This window comes from Tachypleus tridentatus, chromosome 11 (assembly GCF_004210375.1).
Source record: "Tachypleus tridentatus isolate NWPU-2018 chromosome 11, ASM421037v1, whole genome shotgun sequence".
Lineage (NCBI taxonomy): Eukaryota > Metazoa > Arthropoda > Merostomata > Xiphosura > Limulidae > Tachypleus > Tachypleus tridentatus.
The window spans coordinates 52272469-52293540 of record NC_134835.1 but is presented as its reverse complement, the minus strand read 5'-3'; the positions used below and the strand labels follow the sequence as shown (position 1 = coordinate 52293540).

At 31.6% G+C, this 21072-nt stretch overlaps 1 protein-coding gene across 1 annotated transcript in view; it reads right to left on the bottom strand.

The window, feature by feature from the left end:
• Positions 1–304: 304 nt before the first annotated feature.
• Positions 305–21072, bottom strand: part of LOC143232160 (uncharacterized) — a 60985-nt gene continuing 40217 nt past the window's right edge. Inside the window, exons 2-4 of the mRNA XM_076467264.1 lie at positions 6800–6874; positions 5432–5709; positions 305–5180 (exon numbers count right to left, since the gene is read on the bottom strand). Of these exons, the coding sequence (XP_076323379.1) occupies positions 4065–5171 (1107 nt within the window). The 5' untranslated portion in view covers positions 5172–5180; positions 5432–5709; positions 6800–6874 and the 3' untranslated portion in view covers positions 305–4064. The remainder of the gene's footprint in view (positions 5181–5431; positions 5710–6799; positions 6875–21072) is intronic.

Below are 21072 nucleotides of genomic sequence, written 5' to 3'. Positions count from 1 at the left end.
CATTTCTAGAGGTAGCATTACGGACGCAGCTCAACGTCTGGAATTTTCTCCCAAGTTTCAAAACAGTTTAAGCAACATAAAACGCGAGTCAGACTACAGAATATTGACTTTTGAATCTATTAGTAAGTTATACTGAGTCTGAAGTAGTGAGGAATTACTTTGCTCAGCTTGTTAGTCAGTTGAGTAATTCAGTGCAGTGGTTGTTGAGTTTATAATGCGACAACAAAATAGACACACAAGAAGTTCTGTATGTACTATAAAATTAGCAAGTAAAATTACTTTATTAACGTTTATACAGCGAATATATGTTTGTCAAAGGATACATAACTTGCATAACTGGTCGTCAGAGAAATAAAACATTTTTTATCACTAAGTGGATTGGACTTTAAATTCTTCTTTAGAGTGAGATAGTCTGGAGAACCTATTAAATAACATAAACCATTACAGGAGTGTATTTTCAAGAGGCCATTATAATGAGCAGAACATGCGAAACAAGCGCTAAATGGGAAACCACTTTTGTGGTACAATGAGAATGTTATACACTTTCTTGTTAGGAGTACTGAGGAGCGATTTCACAGCATTAAAGTTACCCGTTATTTGAACCTCTAAAACATAATGGAGCACTCAGAGTTAAAGAAAAAGAATTTAAAAAAATCAACGATACGAAATTCGCATACTTGTAATTTCTCGGAGGGTTAATTTATTATTTTTAATCAAATCTCATCACGTTGTTTATTTTACAAATCGTTCTGCCAAACATTATCCAAAACTTCAACAGTTACACAATATAAATAAATGTTAATGAGAAACTATAAAACCGAAACGATGATATTAATACAAAGCTCTGGATAATTCGTTAAAGCGATAAACTCAAGTTAATGTATCATAGATGCAACATGATTCAATAAAATACACTACACCATGTTTTCATTTTAAATGATTTATTCTCGCAGTTGAAGAGCAACGTACATCGTGTCTCCTTTAAAGAGTATTTACCATCCTACATACGTACTCCGAACGTTTAATTACTCAGGAAACGACGTGTAATTATGCTTAGCACATATTCAAATGTACCTTTAAATTCATTATTCAAATGGGTTTACAACTGACCATCTTATACGTACGTATAATGAACTCTAGTTCAACGGTGTCATCAAACCTAATTTCAAAAGTATTTCACTGGAGTTTATCGTATCTTTATACACGTATACATTCTCACATTTTTGGATAATTATAATTTCGAATAACACTGAATGCCTTGTTTATACTTCTTTAATTAATCTTTGTTTTTGTTTATGTAATAACTACAATTATTGTTTTGTGAAATTTCAGAAATATTCGCAGTATACAAAATGCCTACTTTTTATTTAATAAATCAAAGTAAAAATAGAAAAACAAGCTTTCTTGATAGGCTTGTCAAATAAAATTAGTGGAATGTGTATATGAGAAGATGAAGAAAAAATCTTATATTTTCTTTCCTACGAGTATTGAACTAAATTAGTGTAAAACAGTGTAATACCAGTTACACACTTTTACAAAATATTCTAGTCTCAAAAAATAGTTAGGTCATAATATAGTTCAAAAGCATATTTTTGCAGATTTTTAAAACATTGAACTTTGATAACAGTCGTGAGGTTATTTTGTTAATAGTTATAAACATTTAACGAAACCAAACGGCAATGCAACTTTAAAATGACGAAAAGTTTGTTGTGATACCAGTAATTTTGTTTTGTCATTGGAGAAGGGGTTTGCTGTGGATCGCCCTATATAACAGGTCTTATTTATTTAAACTGTTTATAAAAATCTTCAAAAACTGTCACTTTTCATCTTTAACAGTAACCTATATCAGTCTCTCTGGAATCCGAATATTTAATATTATATAAAATCATCTGATTAGACGGCATATCGAAAAATAACAAAACTTTTAGTATTGAGGTTACCATACTATTTTGTACATTTTTTTGTCTATTTAATTTATTACGATACATCATGTGTGGGGTAAGGATAAGGTAAGTAAAAAAATAAATTCCCGTGTATAAATATCTTATAATATTTAGCAGTTTACAAAAGTACCGTATTAACCTTCAATAAACGCTGCAATTTTATAATCAGTAAATAACACGAATACAGATGGAATATTTCCTTTAGAAGTTTTAATCTTGTTATGATATCTCATATAGCATTTATGTAACAGATTTACAACTGTTCGTTATGCAAAAATAAATATTGTTATGAAGTTAGGTGTAACTCATCAGAAAATAATTGAAGTAAGCTGGTATAGCGACCGTCTTTCTACATTCAACCAGGATGCAAGTTAGAAGACCTTCTGTGGTTATGAAACGTTATGATGCGATAGATGGTGCAAATTTAGAAAGGAACAGAATGGTTAGGCGTGAATTTGAGGGAAAATAATAAAAACAGGAGTTTTACGAAAAAACAAACAAACAAGACCCTGAGAGATGTGAAAGGATGAAAAGCCGAGAGAGATAAAGGAAGAAAGTAATATGCCGTCAATAATAAACAATTACCATTTGTAATCTGCGCATTAAAATTACACATTAACCAACTAGAGTTACAAAAACATGCACATTAATTTAAGTCATGAGTTTCTATAGATGGACTTTCTGCAAGAACTACAAAAAAGCAATTACTGTCTGAAGACATGAATTGCTACGTTGGGTATGTGTTATCTCTATCAGAAACTTTTCAGTTTGCTAAATAAGAATAAACTGATTTTAACCAAAATAATAATAAGAAAGGATGTTTTTACATACATCATAGTTGTTTGTTTAACTGCTCTTCTGAAAGAATCAAACACAGATGGTATACTAAAATCAATGCTACTTTTATATCGGCATTTTAAGTTTTTAACACAGTCATAAGATAATTTCTCATTTCTCTCTCGTCTCTTTTACGTTTGTATTTTACAGTACATACAAGGTAGTCATTCCTTGGCAGTTAATATCGCAAGCCAGTGCTTGTCGCAATTGTTTTTAATAACACTGAGACGAAAAGATACTAGGCTGAAGGCTAAAGAGACTAGAAAATGTATTATAAGCAAAAGTTAAAGATTTTATAGCTCGTAAAATGGAATTCTTTGGAAAGCTTATAGCAACCTGTATTATATACGAAGCTAAGTGATGATTTTAGCATTGCACTCGATGAATGATATATTTTTCGGGGAATATAAATATTCCATTAATAACTTTAAAATTATGTTTTGCTGATTTTATAGTTGTTTTTGTGTTTTTAGGGGTTACTACCAAGCCTATTTTTGTGTGTGAGTTAAGACTTGGGAAAACTGACCCTAAATGTTCTGAGCTAACGTATCGGCTTTTGTATCATTTCGTTTAGTTGAGCTAAGTTATTCTGCATTTTGTAAACTGTTGGAATCTCTTTGATTTTGTCAAATCGAAGTTTGAACCTTTGCTTTCCTATGTAACTTCACAATTAAAAAGAAATTACTTTGGTTTGATTTGAATACTTCATTTCTATTTACAACGGTTGGAATGCGCTGAAATTAAAACCTATAATTAATTACTCAGGAACAAAGATACCTTTTTTGTTGTTAATATTTCTTTTGTTACTGTGTTTAAAGATTAGCCTCCTTGTGATTGGATGGAGGGGCGCGTGCTCGACTTTGATTGGTTGGAATGCAAACTGTAACAGCTGTGTTTGTTGGACAAGCTTTACAATTAGGAACGCTCTAGAAAACCTGACGTACATACTGAGATCCTAAGTTTACTGTTTTATACAACTTGTGATAAATACTGTTAATGTCGCTTTTTTGTTTTGGAGACAATTAATTATCTTACTTATAGAAGCTGGAATTATGATAGAATGGTAACAAGATTGAATTACATCAAGAATAGCGTTGAAATAGTTAAATTGTTTTTTATCTTTAATAGAAATGAGATTTAATCACGTTTTATTTATTTATTTCTTTTTTTTTTTTGACGCTTGAGTATTTGTATTTAGTGTAGACTAAATGTTCGATGAACAAGAACAGATCCAAGTGAAGCAAGGAACGACTTGATAAAAAATCAAAAACTGGTGTTCTCAATTTACAAAAAGTCTTCACATTTTGAATTATTCGTTTCATAATGTGATAAAGCAGAAGAAATCCGACTAACCTTTCGACCACGATCCCCTACCCTCGTCTCCATGCCAATGTGCACGCGTACTGCCCCGCGTTTATTTTCTGAAGTTATGATCTTAGACAATTCCCCACGAGTTTTACAGCACAAATACCGAATTAAATACATATAACCTTGCCGAAATGAATCGTGTGTAAAAGCATACATCATGCCACAAACACAACTGTAAATCTGAGCAAGAGTGAAAAGTTGGTGAATGGTAGTGAGTGAAGGTACTGCCGTTGTAGAATGAAGGGTGAGAGAGATAAGAAACGGGAGCCAAAAGCATAAGAATAAAGTAAAGGCTAAAGCATTGCTGTTCAGTAGATGGCGTTGTAGTGTTTCATCACGGCTTCCCAAGCTATTCTGCTGTGATAAAGAGTGTGTGATACTTCGTTGTTCATAGACAGACTTAGCGAAAACTGCACAAGTTAGAAATACGGGTACGAAAAACACAAAAAACATGGCACTGTTTTCAAATGTTTTCTGACAGAGATTCGGTCCTCTTTGCAAAATAATCAATGTAGTTACACAAGAGATGGCAGCGGCCCAAGTGCCCAAGATGAGAGAAAGCAGTAACTGGACTCTACAACAGCTATCGTAGAAATGGTTTTCTTTCCTGCAAGTCCTTAAATAGTTCTCTACAGAAATGCACAAGTAATTCATCACAGTGACCAGGAAACAAACAATTGCTGTGTGCCACTCCCACTGACAAACAAAGTCTTCTCTCTGTAACCCTGCCAGTATGGCGACACACATGACTGGAAATAAAAGTGCACTGATAAGCAAATTAGCTAGTGCTTGATTCACTAGAAGAATATTTCCACGTCTGCAAAGCGTTTCTTGAACTACTAAAGAACTAATTTCAAATATATTAATTGTAGTCCCAAATACAGAAAATATCCCATAGAGAATCAACGGTCCAACTTCATTATTTCTTGATTTCAAATATTCAATTTTAGTGGAGTTATAGTTGGAAATATTTCCATTAGATGGCAAATCGTCAGTCTCGGATTTGTAGGATGAGCTCTCCATTGATGCAATCTAAGCTTAGGTAAAAAAGAAGAAGATAGAAATGTGTTAAAAAGATACGAAGGCAGAACAATATTATACATACTTTTAAAAATCATATCTAAATATGAAATCAATGTTAGAGATAAACAACAAAACAACTACTTTCTTTTTTTAGATGTGTTCTATTAATTTAAAGTTCTATGAGGTTATGTTTCCCAGGTTATTGGAAATTAAAACTGTACACTTAAATTAAGTACTAACGCTATACACAAAGTTCTTACATCAGTTAGTTTTTAACAATGAAGCGACCAGGCACAACCTAGTGGTTAGCATGAGATGTGGGGTATGTGTCCAGTTCCTTAAAAACGAACTCCGTTCTTTGGGGTCGTGTTTGCGCTATAACATAGACTCCAAGTCCCAATATTCGGGAAGATACAAATAGCCCAAGGGTCAGTGCTGGTTGTGGTTTACTAGCTGCCTTCCTTCTAGCCTATCAGTTCAAATTCAAACTTAGGAATGGCCTTATGAAGACAGCCCTTGAACAGCTTTGCGCAAAATTCTGAAATAAACAAATAATCAAGCATTAAAATTAGGTTTATTTTCATTTTGAATTTTTACAAACATGTCTGCATATAGTAGTTTTCAGACCAAAGTCATGAGTACTTTGAGTATTTATGTTGTCCATTTATTGGTTGTGGTAACATCTGTACATTACTTACTAAATAAAAATGTGTAAAAAATAATTCTTGCATTGTTTCCTTTTTTCTGAGGCAGAAATTATCTTATATTTTCCAGTCCTTCGATTACAATTACTAACATAAAATAACCTGCGCCCCTCTGAGGTCCTCTCATGATTCATGTAGGCCCCCGTGTAACGACCACAGTCCTCCATTATCCCAAATTACTTCTGTAGCTACTCAAAAGGGATCATTACCTGAAAGTATATCATGTTACGACACATGTTCGTGGTACATGAGCACGTATGTCATGTTTGGTCCCACTCTAACTTGTAAGTAGAGATTGTTAATTTTGTTTCAAACATGGCGTCCCAGAGATTTCGAAGGAATACAAAACAAAACAAAATTAGATTTAGCGACCCTTAAGACATACCTCTAGACTTTTATCATGTCTGAGTAACTTAACAAGCGAGTTTTAGTCACTTTGTTTGAGGGATACATCATATGAACACATTCTATGTCACTCCAGATGCTACGTTTGGTCGTGCTAGCTCCAATACAGTGAGAGCTCAAGGAAAAACGAATACTGAAATTAACATTATAAGTTAATATAGAATAAGATGGATCTTACCCCCAGTGATTCAGCGGTATGTCTCCAAATTTACAATGATAGAACGGGGTTTCGATACCTGTGGTTAGCAAATCATAGATAGGTCATTGTTTAGCAACAACGTCGAACAAATATGATTCCTACAACTATTCAATTGAAATTTTCACAACAAAATTGCAACATCGTATAAAACAATCATTACTGAATATAATTTTTAAGTTAATGATATATTTCGGAAAGCTTCTTATTTGTATTTACTAAAACAAAATACAAACGCCAACAATATACATTTTGAGGTTATTTTTAGTAAGATCAATAATATAGATTAATTCAAAATAAATACCTTATTACTTAACACTTACATGACAGATGTACGTATGGCATGTACTATTGATCACGTCATGTTTAGGCGTAATCTTATGCGTATGAAGAAACACCTATTAAAATAAATTTTATTGTCACTAAACATTGCCATCACATAACAGTTTTAACAATTCTTGTATCATTCTTACATTATCTCAAATTGTTTCAAATTAAACGTCATATTATTTCCCGTTATCTAGCTAAGTTTTTATGCATTTCTAACAACTTGCTCAATCTTTAATAACAGAGATTTCTTAAACTAGCAACGTAACGTCAGGCTTAAGTGTTAACACTGTCTGTCAAACATGTTCAAAACGAAACAAGTTAAAAACCTTAATGGGAAATATAATTCACGATTACAAAACAGAAACTGAATTTTGACTTATAAAAAGCTACATATTACAAAAAGAGTTTTAGTAAAAACTTCATATACCAAATACACTTCTATGAAAATTAATAAAAATTTCGCAACACATCAAAAAGAGCCAATGGTTTGCGCACAATTTTGACAAGTAATATACAATGTATTTTACAAAGTTTTCTAAAACTGCTCTGAATGACTTTCATTGATACGAGTAGGAAATGCTATCTTTACTGAATCTGAGAAATAATATTTCTCAACTCAATTCTAAGGCAAGCGCTTTCCGAAAATTTTCAATCCAGGAAAAAGTAATATCCATATCCACATACTGTAGTGTCATTTCTTCATTGAAAGCTTTTCTTTAATATTTATGGTCGTTTCAAAACATGATATAAATATATATATAAGTAATTAAATCGATTTCAGCGAGAATTAACTATCGATAACATGAATGAAGTTGTAATAACCTTTACACACTAAGACAAACATAAGCGAAACAGAATCACTCAAAACCTGTATTACACTATCATGATTTACACTGATAACAAAAAGTAAGTTTTATTTATCATATTTTCGAACAGAACGTTAAATCGCTGATAATATCTGACTTTGCCAAATATAAAACTATATTTCATTTTTTTATACACGAAATGCGAATGTTATGTTGGCGAACCATACAGTAATGTACCAAATTATGTTATGCTCATGACATATTACCGATAGCCTTGACTAAAAGATAAAATCTGTCTCGTAATGCTTGTAACGGATACAAGAGACATGGAATATCGTTTTTATAAACTAAGGGTAACACATGAGAGTTATTACGTAAAGTAGTCTAACTTTTGTAATGTTATTCGGCACTTTTTCTCATATTTTGTAATGCCGTCTAAGTCAGTTGACCTTCTCTGCGTCGTAGGTTCTTATTAGCGATAAATATAGGTTATGAACGCATTAAACAATATTCTACAAACAAGGGATAGATAAATATAAAAGTCATAATAACTGACCTTTTCCAACAACAATAAGCGTAGCCAAAAGACATAATAAAATCGGCAAAAGAATCTGTATCGTATAGATATATATCTTACAGTACAAGCTTAGATTTATTCAAGCAAAGAATTTAATCTTTTGTTATATCTGGACTTTTATAGAAAACGTAAATGTTTAAATGTTATAATGTTATTTCTATAAGGCTATGGCTTTGCCAGTATTATTCACATCTTTTATAAAAAGTTTTATTCAATAAATATATCATTCGTAAATATTTTGATTAAAAAAAACATTAATTATTACCAATAAAGAATACCACATCATCATCTTCTCTACCACTTTCAAGTGAAGTACAAGCCGACATACAAAACTTACACTTGCTGTGGCACTTTGGAAGTATACTTACAATCTCTATTACAGAACGCTGATAGCTGTACTAAATAAGTTTTATATTTTTATCATAAAAAATACATTTAAACAATTTCAAGAATTTAGTTCTTAACCACACTAAACCCTACTTTCTGCTAAATCAACTCATTAGATTAACTCTGCAAGAGCGTCTAAAGTTAATTATTGTACTTATGTTTTCAAAATTCATCACTACCAAAGTTGAAAAGTGTTTCTTCAATCAAAAAGTACATTTTTTTGTTCGAAGTAATTGTATGAATATTTTAGATTTAAACTCAAAGGACTTAAAGACAACTATATGAAATGAATACACTGGTAAGAATAAGCGTAGGTGCTTCATATATCAGAAAAATGTCTTTGAAGAATGGTCTAGAATGGTTTCGACATTTTGAGTCCTTTATTACGATATTTGATTTTTCGTAGCATATTTATAAAATGAAAGTCTTTCCAGTCATGTGTATTATTCATTTGTTTTGAATTTCGCGCAAAGCTGCGAGGGTTATCTGCATTAGTTATCCTTAATTTAGCAGTGTAATACAAGATGGAAGGCAGCTAGTAATCACCGCCCACCGCCAACTCTTGGGCTACTCTTTTACTAAGAAATAGTGGGATTGATCATTATATTATAACGCTCCACAGCTGAACGGGGAAGCATGTTTGGTGTGATGAAGAATTGAACCTGCGACCCTCAAGTTATGAGTCTAGCTCCCTAACCATTTGGCCATGCCGTTCCCATATTATGTGTATCCAACCATCGTTATCACCAAATACTAGTTACTAATCTGCTTAAATGTACGCTGTTTTAAGTCAAATGAAATATTCATAAAATAGTATTTCTTTAGTCTGATTAGCATCTTCGGTTCCTGTCTAGTCACGTATATCCTTTTATGCACTTCATTAATTAATGACACTCAACAAGCGGAAACCATTAACTTGTCACTCCTCGTATGTGTATGTACAACTCTCTGTGTTACATTATTAACTGGATAGTCTTTAATACCTTTGAAAAAGTACCTAAATATTTGTTTTAAATTTTATTTACTTAAAAAGACACTAAATATTTCAGTTTTTTATAATATAGTTTTGTAGTTAGTTACCTTCTATTTAAGGTTACGCCAAATTAGTTTATGTGCCTGCGTGTGTCTACATTTATACAAATATATCTTTATTTCAAGAAAACGCAAAAGGTATGTTAATTTTAACACCTAAGCGCAAGATAACATACCGCGACACCATCATTTTAATTTAGGTGTTTAACAACAAAATAGGCCAAAAATATAGACTCTCATTTCAAGGACAATCAAGTAAGATTATGTTACAAGTAATGATATATAACAATTAAAATTTTATATAGTAAAAGGGGCGTATATGGAGATAAGACACAAATAGTGATAAGAGTACACAATTTATCAACATTAATGTGCATTGGCAAACCTTACCTTTGAAATTACGTTAGAACTACTACATAAAACAAAATTAAAAGTAGATATGATTTAAAACCATAACGTCCCGTATATACAACTGCCATCACCTTCTGAAGACAGTTGTGGGAAGGAATTTATTTCTCATGAAACAGGAGGATAAAGACCAAGGGACGATTATTAAAATAATACAAGTTACTATATAGATAGGCCACTGGGGAGAAGAGACGCCATCAGTACCTCTGAAATTCCTTAGCCACCGGGATCCAATGAACATTTTAACTATGCCAAAGGGTGATTTATTTTGTTTCATTTAAAACATACCGTATATTTTATATAAAAATATATTTATAACATTATTATGTTGTTCTCCGGTAAAACACTACCAGGTCTACGAGCTTACAACATTGAAAGAACGTGGAGTCTGGTGGTGAACATAGCAGATGCCTCAATGTGTCATTTATTAAACAGTAATAGCAACATTATTATGCTTAATTTATTACATTAATTTAGTTAAGCGAAATATTTTTTTATTCAGCTGCCAAAGATAATTTTAACAGTGCTTCCACAAGCCAATCACCTAGGATTTGGGCTTCATGGTAGAGTTTATTATACATCATTATTGCGTAATAAGCTAAAACTATTTTAACGTTTTCAGGTTAAACTAAAATTTCATACAGAGTTTTACGAAAAACAGTTGCAGATTTAATGACGCTATCGTAATTTTTTTACTCCTATAGTACACAGTAGTAAACTTAAAAGATGTACATGTGGTGTTGTGACTAGTCCTAACGTCTAAGATCAGATATAATTTACGTTATTGGTTATATGTTCGCGTTCTTGTTCCTTGTTTTCAGAGTAAATACAAAGGCCTTGACCTTGACGTCAGTGGGATAATTCTCATCATTTTCATTAGTGGTACAATGCAGCTCACAATAATGTTTGACAAATCACACTGTAGATTCTAGGTGAAACCCAAACCTCAACAGATGAAAGTCCCATCTAGCTGTTTTACAAGCTTGTTCTCCAATCTTCAATCACCCTTTCATTTCTTTGAATGTCATCGACTAATATAGCAGTGCAAGTGTAACTTATCCATGAATACACTTCTCTGGCAGAACTTGTTGCACCTCATAGGCAGATGAGAATAGTTGTATATCATCAGATTTCTTACAAATGTTGTTTCCAATCACGTTTATAAGACTGGATCTCCTGGGAGTAACATGGTTCATAGAATCCTTAGTACAGTCATGCAGAACGCAAGCAGTCGATTGCTCTTGACAATAACACTGAAACTTGATGCCTTCCGTCAAGCTTCTTCATTTGAAAAGTTTCATGCCGCTGTGGACTCGATACCAAAGAACTATTGAATTAAATAGTCATCGTTCACATATCCTGTTGGAGTACTACAACAGCACTGCGCTTTGACACTTAAGTTATTGAATGATCTGAATCATTTCTTTGCTGTCACTAAATCCAATGGATCCTCAGAAGTATTACTAGACATTTTCTCTCATCACTCTTCAATGAGAATAGAGTAATCAGTCCTTCCTTTTTTGTTTATTCGTGCCTTTAATTTGCTCTGCAGCTGTTTCCAACTTGCTTTTGGTGCTTACCGACGTCGAAGGCATTCCCCACAAGTACCACACAAAAGCACTTTGCACTTACAAGCCACTTTCTTCTCTTCATGTATTAACGTTGTTTTATCAATATGAGATCAGTACACTTACTCACTGAATGCCGATAGTATGTTTATATTTGTTTTGTAGCCAGCCGTGAATCCGTTTTTATAAAAAGTGCGGCAATCTCCCGCATTTTTGTCCAATCAGGTTTTGATAAAATAAACAAATGATTCACGGAAGCTTTATTAATAACGAATTATAAATTGTAAAAGTTGTACGTTTAAAAAATGAGATAATTATTATTTATTTGTTTAAAGTGTATTGCACAAATATCTAACATCTTGTAATACATCTTTAATTATTATTTCAAGCGCGAATAAATTACGTCTAACATAGAATAACACGAAGTGTACAAACGTTCCCTAGTGGTGGAACTGTCATAAATAAATCGTTCACGAAAAAGCTGACAAATGATTCAGAAAATTATAAAGTCAAAGCATTTAAAAAGAATTACCCAATCAAAGAAAACAAAAAAGATATAACTTAGTGATGAAGAATAAAACAAATAATATATTAATTAATAATTAGTTAAATATATGCTTATTCACAGAATGAATGAAGGTTTAAGAAAATGTAGATCTGATGCGACAGAAAATAATAAAGAGAGAGCAACCAAAGGAAACCTAGAAACGGTAAAAAAAAATAAGCAGTTGCCAAATTTTTGCTTTCTAGTACATCAGCAACAATGGACTAAGAGAAAGCAAGGTTTAACTTGACATTTGTGATAGGGGTTATTGGCCACAATACATCACTAACTGAAGAAGGATAGCCTTAGTAAAAGACTGACTCCATCAAGTAAAATACGTTATTTTTTTTCACATAACAGAGATAATTATTAAAGGTAATTCTTTAGAAAATAGTTATTTTTGGAAATTAAAAATAATGAAAAAGTCTTATCCATAGTTAATGTACTCTTTAAAATGAGATACAATATTCTGTTTTTACTCTATTATGTTTGATATCAAACAATGTTTCAGTTGATCGATAAAGGTTTACATTCTTGGCAATATGTTTAAAAGTTCCGTTATGTCGAGAGAAGATGGAGCACCTTATGAAAGGAAGAAATTAGAAATTCCATTTGAGAAAAATAATTTTATAGTAATTAGGAAAAATTAGAATTTAATCGAGATTGAATAGAGCATTTAACAGAGAAACAAAGAAAAACCGACCTTTTTGCGGCTACGGAAATATCTTAGCTCAATGATTGATTCCGTAATGAATGAACATACTCTCATGTTCAGAAGCAATAGCCCCCCCCCCCCAATAGACTCACACGGCAAGAAACCGAGTGAGCAGAATACAGATAGCCCATCGTGTAGCTTTATGCTCAGTTGCAAATAAGCAAAGAAATCATAAACAATGAAACAAGTCGTCTTTATTTTAACCTTGAATATTCGAAAGCTAATTAATAAAGGCGTTCTCCAAAGAAATCGTTAACGCAATTAACATATCAAACGTATGAAGTACTATTTTATACTAGTGTACTGTAAGTCATCTTAACAAGCTATTTTAATAATAGTAAATATCCAAGTAGTTGAGTTAAATATTTACAATATTTTATTTTTATCCATTAGTCTCAAGAATATCACAGGTTCTTCTCTATTAAAGGTCATTCTTGAAGAGATTACGGTACATATGATATGGTTCGGAGAGGTCAAAGGTACGATATTGGCGCAAGCATAAGAGATCAATATGAAAGTTGCTGCAATTTTTTGAATTTTATACTTTGTAATGTTGAAAATTTTTTTGCAAATGGTTCAAAGTATTTTTGTTTCTCTTTCTTTTTCAACGAATGTTTACTACTTAAGCGACATCAAGTAGTAAAGGAGCTGTCAACGAATGTTTATTGCTTAAGCGAGATCAATTAGTAAAGAAGCTGTTTTGAAGTTCTTTGTCAATGTCACTTTCCAGCCTCTTTTTGAAGCTAGATGAGACTGTAAAAGTTAAAATGGTAAAAAGCATTAAAACATCAAATGTAAAGTATGTTTAGCAGCACTAATGAGGTGAAAAGAATCGTTAACAGGTAGTGAAGACTAAACTGAAACCAGATCATTAGTAGATGAGCAAGCATCATGTAGCATCATAATGATGTCTAACTTCAGTAATTTGTTGTGATGTGCTTCAAAAAATAGATCTAGTCAGCAAGAAAATGCATAGTTCAACTGTGAAAGCTTATGCTGCTGCGACTTAATCGGTGGCGCGTGGCAAACTTATCTTCAATATAGAAGAACAAGTTTCAAAGGTGCTATGCTAAGAACTAAAGAACTTGCAGACAAATTATGAGTTGTTTCAGAATTATCGGAGACAGGTCACACGAAAAAAGCGCTTTGTTAATTAGGCATCTCTAAGATGACCCAACCATTGATGCATATCAACTATTCGAAACTAAATTTCCTGTATTATTATGAACTCTCCTTTAATAAAGCTGAAAGATATATTTGAGTTTCTTCGTGATCAAATGTCAGTTCTTGGCTTCTTACGAGACGTCAAAAAATAAAAATGTAGAACACAATGAACTATTAAAAGCGTGCATGTATTGAGTTGAGTGGTTAAGTTAAGCTAGCAATAATCATCCCAAAAGTATTTACTGCTCTTGAAAGGATGCACTTTATTTAAAAAATGATTTAGCAACAGTATTACCTAAAGTGTGCATTACTCTCCCAATGCTCCTTATAGCTCCTGTAAATGTCACTTCTGTTATTAATTTTTCAAAGTTGACTAAAATTAAGTTTCAGATCATTTGTATCTCAGGAGCATCTTTAAGATTTGCACACGATTCTAATCTTAAGGATGTAAGAAGAAGATTGAATTTCATAGATGTCGAATAACGTGTAACGAGATAAATTTAAATTTAAACGTATATCATCACTCTTGAGTAACTATTTTAAAAGTGTGTAAATTCAATAAGGTATTTTTATTACACAGATAAGATCAATTTCCCATTTTTGCGCGAAAGTTATGTTTTCAAAGGACCCTACAGTTAAATAATTTGCAAAAAGTCCAAACTTTCATATTCACAGCCCTGACGAGGAGTGATAAGTCCTCATAATCGTATCACAGCCGAAGCTCTAATAAATCAATAATTATAATTATTAGAAGAATGAAAAAATTAAGCCTAGATACCAGTTATGTCTGTCTTTATAATGCAATAGCACGCTCTTCCACTTACTGTATCAGTATGCTGCTAAAGTTACTATATATGATCTTGACAATATATATGACCAAGAAACATATATAAAAACAATTTATTTTTTACTTTACAACTTTTGCTAGTTATGTCAATTCTCGCTAGTATTATTATCTTAAATTTTATAACGTTTTATAATATTTCATATTAAAATTATATTGAATTATAGTGTTCAGAACAATTATATTAACGTTTTATTAATTCCATGCAGGTAAGTATGAAAAATAAAGAAAATATCTCAAATATCCTAAAAAAACAGTAAAACGTTTATTCTAAACATCAATATAACCTTGGTCTTTTACTCTCTCTCTCTCTTTATATATATATATAAATATATTATTTAAAATTATAACATTTTTAATATAGATATACAACCCAACAAATACTTGATAACGCTGGAAAAAATGTAACAATAAATGCAAAAACGTAATAGTGATACAAAAAGAGGCGGTTTCGTAGTTTATAACATTATAATGTTAAAATTGCAACAACGATAAAAAAATTATTAGAGCTGTTAAAAAGGGTGAAAGTTGAGTGATGCTTTTGACAGAAATCGAGGGCGGTTGATGATAACAGGTTTTTAATTTTATATCTTTAGGGGTAACTCTTATTTCTACATGCTGTAGACAGAGTGGGAGGTATTTGGGGGTTCCAAGCACCCAGAATCTAACGCCTTATTAAAACTGTAGCTTGCATCTATTGTGTTGATTATGTCTGATAGACAGAATAACCAATGCTTTCAGGTGCTGAAATTTTACCTTTAAAATGATCCTGTTGATACTTTTGTATAAACGACATAATTGTACATCATTTTGCTGATCTTGCTGGTGTGGTCGTGTATTAGTTAGTACGTGCATCTGTAATAAAAATGTGTATTTTTATATAAATTGTCTTGTCAAACTTGTGCACACATGAATAAATATCTGTATGCCTTTGATGTAATAAAGGTAATTGTGAAGTATATGTATGTATATATATGTATAATTCTTGAGCTTTTCTATTTTTCTCTTCGTTATTATTTTTTATCGGTTTTGACTTTTCATGATGTAATTTTACAACTAAAGTATATTTCGAAATTGCTGAGAATAAATTTGTTAATAAATAATTAGCTAAAAATATTAATAAATCTAAAAGAATATTTTTACCTTTTGTACGAACGAACTGTACAAATATACATTCTGATATTTCATTGTTTCATTTATCAATCAAAACACAATTTAAAAATACCAGATAAAACACTTGAAATATGTTTTCAAAGATAATAAAATTATTCCACTAAAAAACCTTCTAAAATGTACGTGTATTATAGATTAAGTCTGAAAAAAAGATTTTTCTGGGGTTTATTTATTTGTTTGTAGTTAAGCACAAAGCTACACAATAGGTTATCTATGTTCTGCAACCACCACCCCGTTATAGAAACCCGGTTTTACTAGGGAAAGTAGTTTCACTTGCAAAAGAAACAAATTGATGCTATATTAAAACTAGAAAAATATTGAAGATATCAAAGATATTTCATTATACATTAATAATGTTTTTAATTGTAATTCTCGAAAGAGCTAGTTTCAAATTAAGAAAGTAATTACAGTAACTCCCCGATAGACCTCTGGTGAAAAAACAAAATATGTCAGTAAGCGTCTTAATAAATGTATTTTGAGCAAATTTAGAATTCTAAAAACTAAAATAACTTTTATGTGTTCTCTTTTTTGGTATGTAATATAAAACATAAAAGTTTATTTTTTTAAATGTCAGAAACATTTATAGCGCTATTCTATATACATAGAAGTATGTTTTTTTGTTTGTTTGTGTTTTGAATTTCGCGCAAAGCTACAAGAAGGCTATCCGCTCTAGCCGTCCCTAATTTAATAGCGGAAGACTAGCGGGAAGGCAGCTAGTCATCACCACCTACCGCCAACTATTGAGCTACTCTTTTACCAATGAATAGTAAGAGAGGAGAAGTAATAATAGTTTGTTTATTTTTAAATTTCGCGCAAAGCCATACAAGAGCTATCTGCGCTAGCCGTCCCTAATTTAGCAGTGTAAGACTAGAGGGAGGGCAGCTAATCATCACCACCCACCGCTAACTCTTAAGCTACTCTTTTACCAAATAATAGAGGGATTCACCGTAACACTATAACTCTCCCACGGTTGAAAGGGCGAGTATGTTTGGTGTTAAGGGAATTCAAACCCGCGTAATAATAGTTAAAAGGGTTTACTTGCTAAGAGAAAAACTATTACTATGAGGCATGAAAGTGACAAGAAAATCGATAGGAGATAGTTTTTGTATTAAATTGTTAAAAGTTTACGGTAATAAATGGTTTTCCTATAATAATAGGTAGAAACATAATTAAAGCTTTAATCTAATGAAAAATAATAAAAGAATAGGAAAGACAGCATATTTCATAAGACTTAACTAATTTAGTTTTGTGTGCACCTTAATGTGTATAATTGGCGTTTGTTCATTTTTAAAATATGTATTTACTTCAAGATATTTAGGTTTAGTTGAAAAGTAATATTTAGAGATTCGTATTACAGATTATCTGTAAGATTACGTTCTGAATATCGTCTTTTGAAGTGGAACTAGTAGAAGTTCAAGGATTATAGTGTTTTATTGTTTGTCTCTACAGATGGAAACTTGTATGTGTTTTGGTTGTATAATATGTATATGTAATTCTTAAAACTTTGCATAGCTGATTAACCAAAACCATTCCTCATACAAAGTTCAAATATCTTTCCTAATAGTAAATACCTCAAGATTATAAATTTTTAACTTAAAAAAAGGCAATGCTTTATTTTTTTAGTTTTTATTGGATACTAGACATTTTTAAGACGGGTGTTTAAATGATTTAAACTATAGAAAGTTATATTAGTTTTAGAGTTGTTTTTATCACAAACCGAGGGAAAGTGTGTATGTGGGAAACTGCCTACAAAACCGTGGAGAAATGTGAAAAAAATAATAGTTATTACTTACTGAGATGCTAGACAGAGTTAAGCATAATCTCATTATCAAAGACTATAAAAATGAGAGAACAAAAGGAAACAGGTGAACTTTCTACCAAGAGCCATAACACTGCGATCATGGTACGAATTTGAAAGACCCCTTTGTACATTTGATTTTATGTATGATGTGAAACTGAGAAAACAGGTTACTTTTATACATGAAACAAGAAATAATACTGCAAATATAAATCTTGAAATGAAATAAGCGAGAGTAAAAGTTTTCTGATAACAGAACATTGTAAGCCTATGGAATTAGAACGCTAAAATCCGGGGTTAGATTCTCTGTAATGGACACAACAGAAAACCCAATGTGGTTTCGTTCTAACGAACAGATAATAAGGGTTTTAAAGGTTAACTTTGAATGTTGGCTTCAGAAAGAGCAAAATAATGATGTAGAAAAGTTATTTTCAGACTGGTGTATATGTTGTAACTCCACTATAATCATAAAACTGTGTTGAGTCTCATTGAAAGCATAATATTAATTTTACATCCAACAAGAGATTAAACAACAAAAAATCTACTTAACTGTATTACTCGATCACCCCACAGTATCCTAGAATCATGGACCACTGTCTCGAAAGATGATGTTATTATTTTATCGATCAACAACTGCTTATGTATTAATAAACATGTTCCACATTTAATATTATGAATCCTCCTGCAGAGTCTAATGATGAATTATCCTCATAAATCGTATTGACATTCAACGATAGTGTAGGCTAGACATTAACAACCCATTATCGATGTTATTATTTCAGCATTTAGCGATATCCTAAAGATCAATAATGGTTCACAAAGCACTGTTTTAAAATATGCCATTATTTTAGCACTGATCAATAGCCTTTACACCAATGAAATTTTCTTTTTCTAGACAATTAATACCATATTATCACTCGTCAACGGCTTAGAGGCAAAGCAGAGCTCACTATTGATAAATTATATTATTTCAGCATACGCTGAATAATTCTCTTGTTAAATTACTTGGAAGTTAAGTAACCTCATTTTGATACATGATAAAAATTTTAGCATCCATATTATCCTGGCATCCAAGGCATACTCCGCCAATCAGGTACGATAAGTAATATATATGCAACTATAAGTACTATTTTTATAAATTTGGATGTATGGTAACATCAGCTGATGTTAAGAGAGTGTGAGAAAGCGGCCTGCTTTTAATCAGCCTCTAATGAATTAAAGAAATGTAATATTCTATGCTATTAGAAAATGACCAAAGTGAGAAAGTATAGCGACCGCCTTCCTGAATTTAGTAGATAGGAAGATTTCAAAACCACATATGTTTAAGAAACATGATGATCAGACAAACAGAAAGCAGGTAAAGTAAAAAGAGACCAATTAGGCATAGATGTGAAAGAAAGAATAGAAGGATAGGAATTGAACGAACAAATAAAAAAGAACAGAAGATGTGCGAGAGAGAACAAATAAAGTGAGAGAGGAGAAGGAAGAAAGTTGTGTGCTGCTGGTTAGAAACAAAACCTACCTTCCATTCTGTTTGTTATTAATTACCAATAATAAGCAGTAATTTGATATGCTTATATTGTTGATGAGTTTGTCATAGAAATATATATATATATATAAACTAAATGAAATTGACAGGCATAAGAATAAAAAGCCAAGTTCGAGTACAGCAACAACTTTAAAAATTAAAAACCTTCTACGATTTTAAAGTTCAACACAAACTTAAGTGAAAGTACAGCAGCTTCTTTAACCAAAATACTATCTTAGCATCCTTCCTCTTAGAAGTAATTTCTTTCATCGATACTTTTGTGATATGGTTTAATATCTTAAACTATTAATTTTAATAGTGTATATCCTGGTAAATAAAATAGCTCACAAAGAATCGCATTGAATAATAGTTGAATACACAAGTCTCTAATGGATTTATTGTCTTGAAATGTTTATCTGTTCTCCAGTAACTTCTGTAAACCGAAACCACAAACGATATCAATTTTTTTTTCATCACCTATAGATTTTTTATGTACTTTTACATAATTGAATCATTTTTATTGAAATCGTGTCACATTTTAAAATGTTGACAACCATTGGCTATAGATTTCCCCAGACCAATCGCGACGTGAGTCTTATTGATCGTTCTAGAACTTGAACATAATAATAAAAAATGTTCATTGTGGTAAACGAAATAATAAGCTGATCTAAGTGAGAGTTTTTCTTCCTAATGTGTAAACAATCCATACGTAATAGAAAAAAAAAACGAATAGTATTTTCTGAATCTACTTAGCTGAATTATGGAAAATCTATTATTAAAATCAAAACTTTTGTAAACTTTAAGTTCACAGGCCTGTGTTATTGTTGTTAATTCTCTCAAGCAGTACTAGTCATACAACTTGATAATTTATCTTTGTTAAATAGCATATTGTTCTTTACAATAGTTTTTATCAGATGAGAACAGGTGGATGCTTTTTCATGAAGTCATGAATATGTTTACCAAAATAGCTGTTATCTCAGTTTGCTCCTCATGAGAGTTATATTGTGATCAGAAATGTTGTTGTTTTGAATTAAGCACGAAGCTACACAATTTGCTATTTGTGGTCTGCCCACCACGGGGATCGAAACCCGGTTTTTAGCGTTGTAAGTCCGCAGACATACCGCTGAGCCACTGGAGGGTGATGAGAAATGTATAATTACTGTTTTATCTTGAATATCGATTTTAGTCGATTTTATTTTTGGAATAGCTTACATTTTTAAAACTGTCTCAACAATTTTTCTCTCCTCATACTAATTATAATATTTTCGATATACATTACTTTCCATCAGTTTCCTGCTATTGGTTTTATTAAATAACTACGCAACGAATGTTTCCCGCTAGTACAGCGGTAAGTCTACGGATTTACAACGCTAAAATTAGGGATTCGATTCCCGTCGGTGGGCTCAGCAGATAGCCGGATGTGGCTTTACTATAAGACAACACATACACAATAAAAATAAGTTATTGTATACGCATATTCTTTCATGGGGCACAACGAGTACCTAAAAATGAAAAACTGTTTCTATGGTTAGACAAAGCAAAGCAAAATCTATTAATATTAATAACGCTGGCCTATATCGTTTTTCATGAAAGTTTAAAATATCAACATCGAAGAGTGCTTGTATTCGCGTAAAAATAAATCATTTTATAAGGAAAACAATATTTAAACTAGTCAAAACTATTTTTCTATATCAATATTAAAGGTTTTGTTTTTGAAAACGT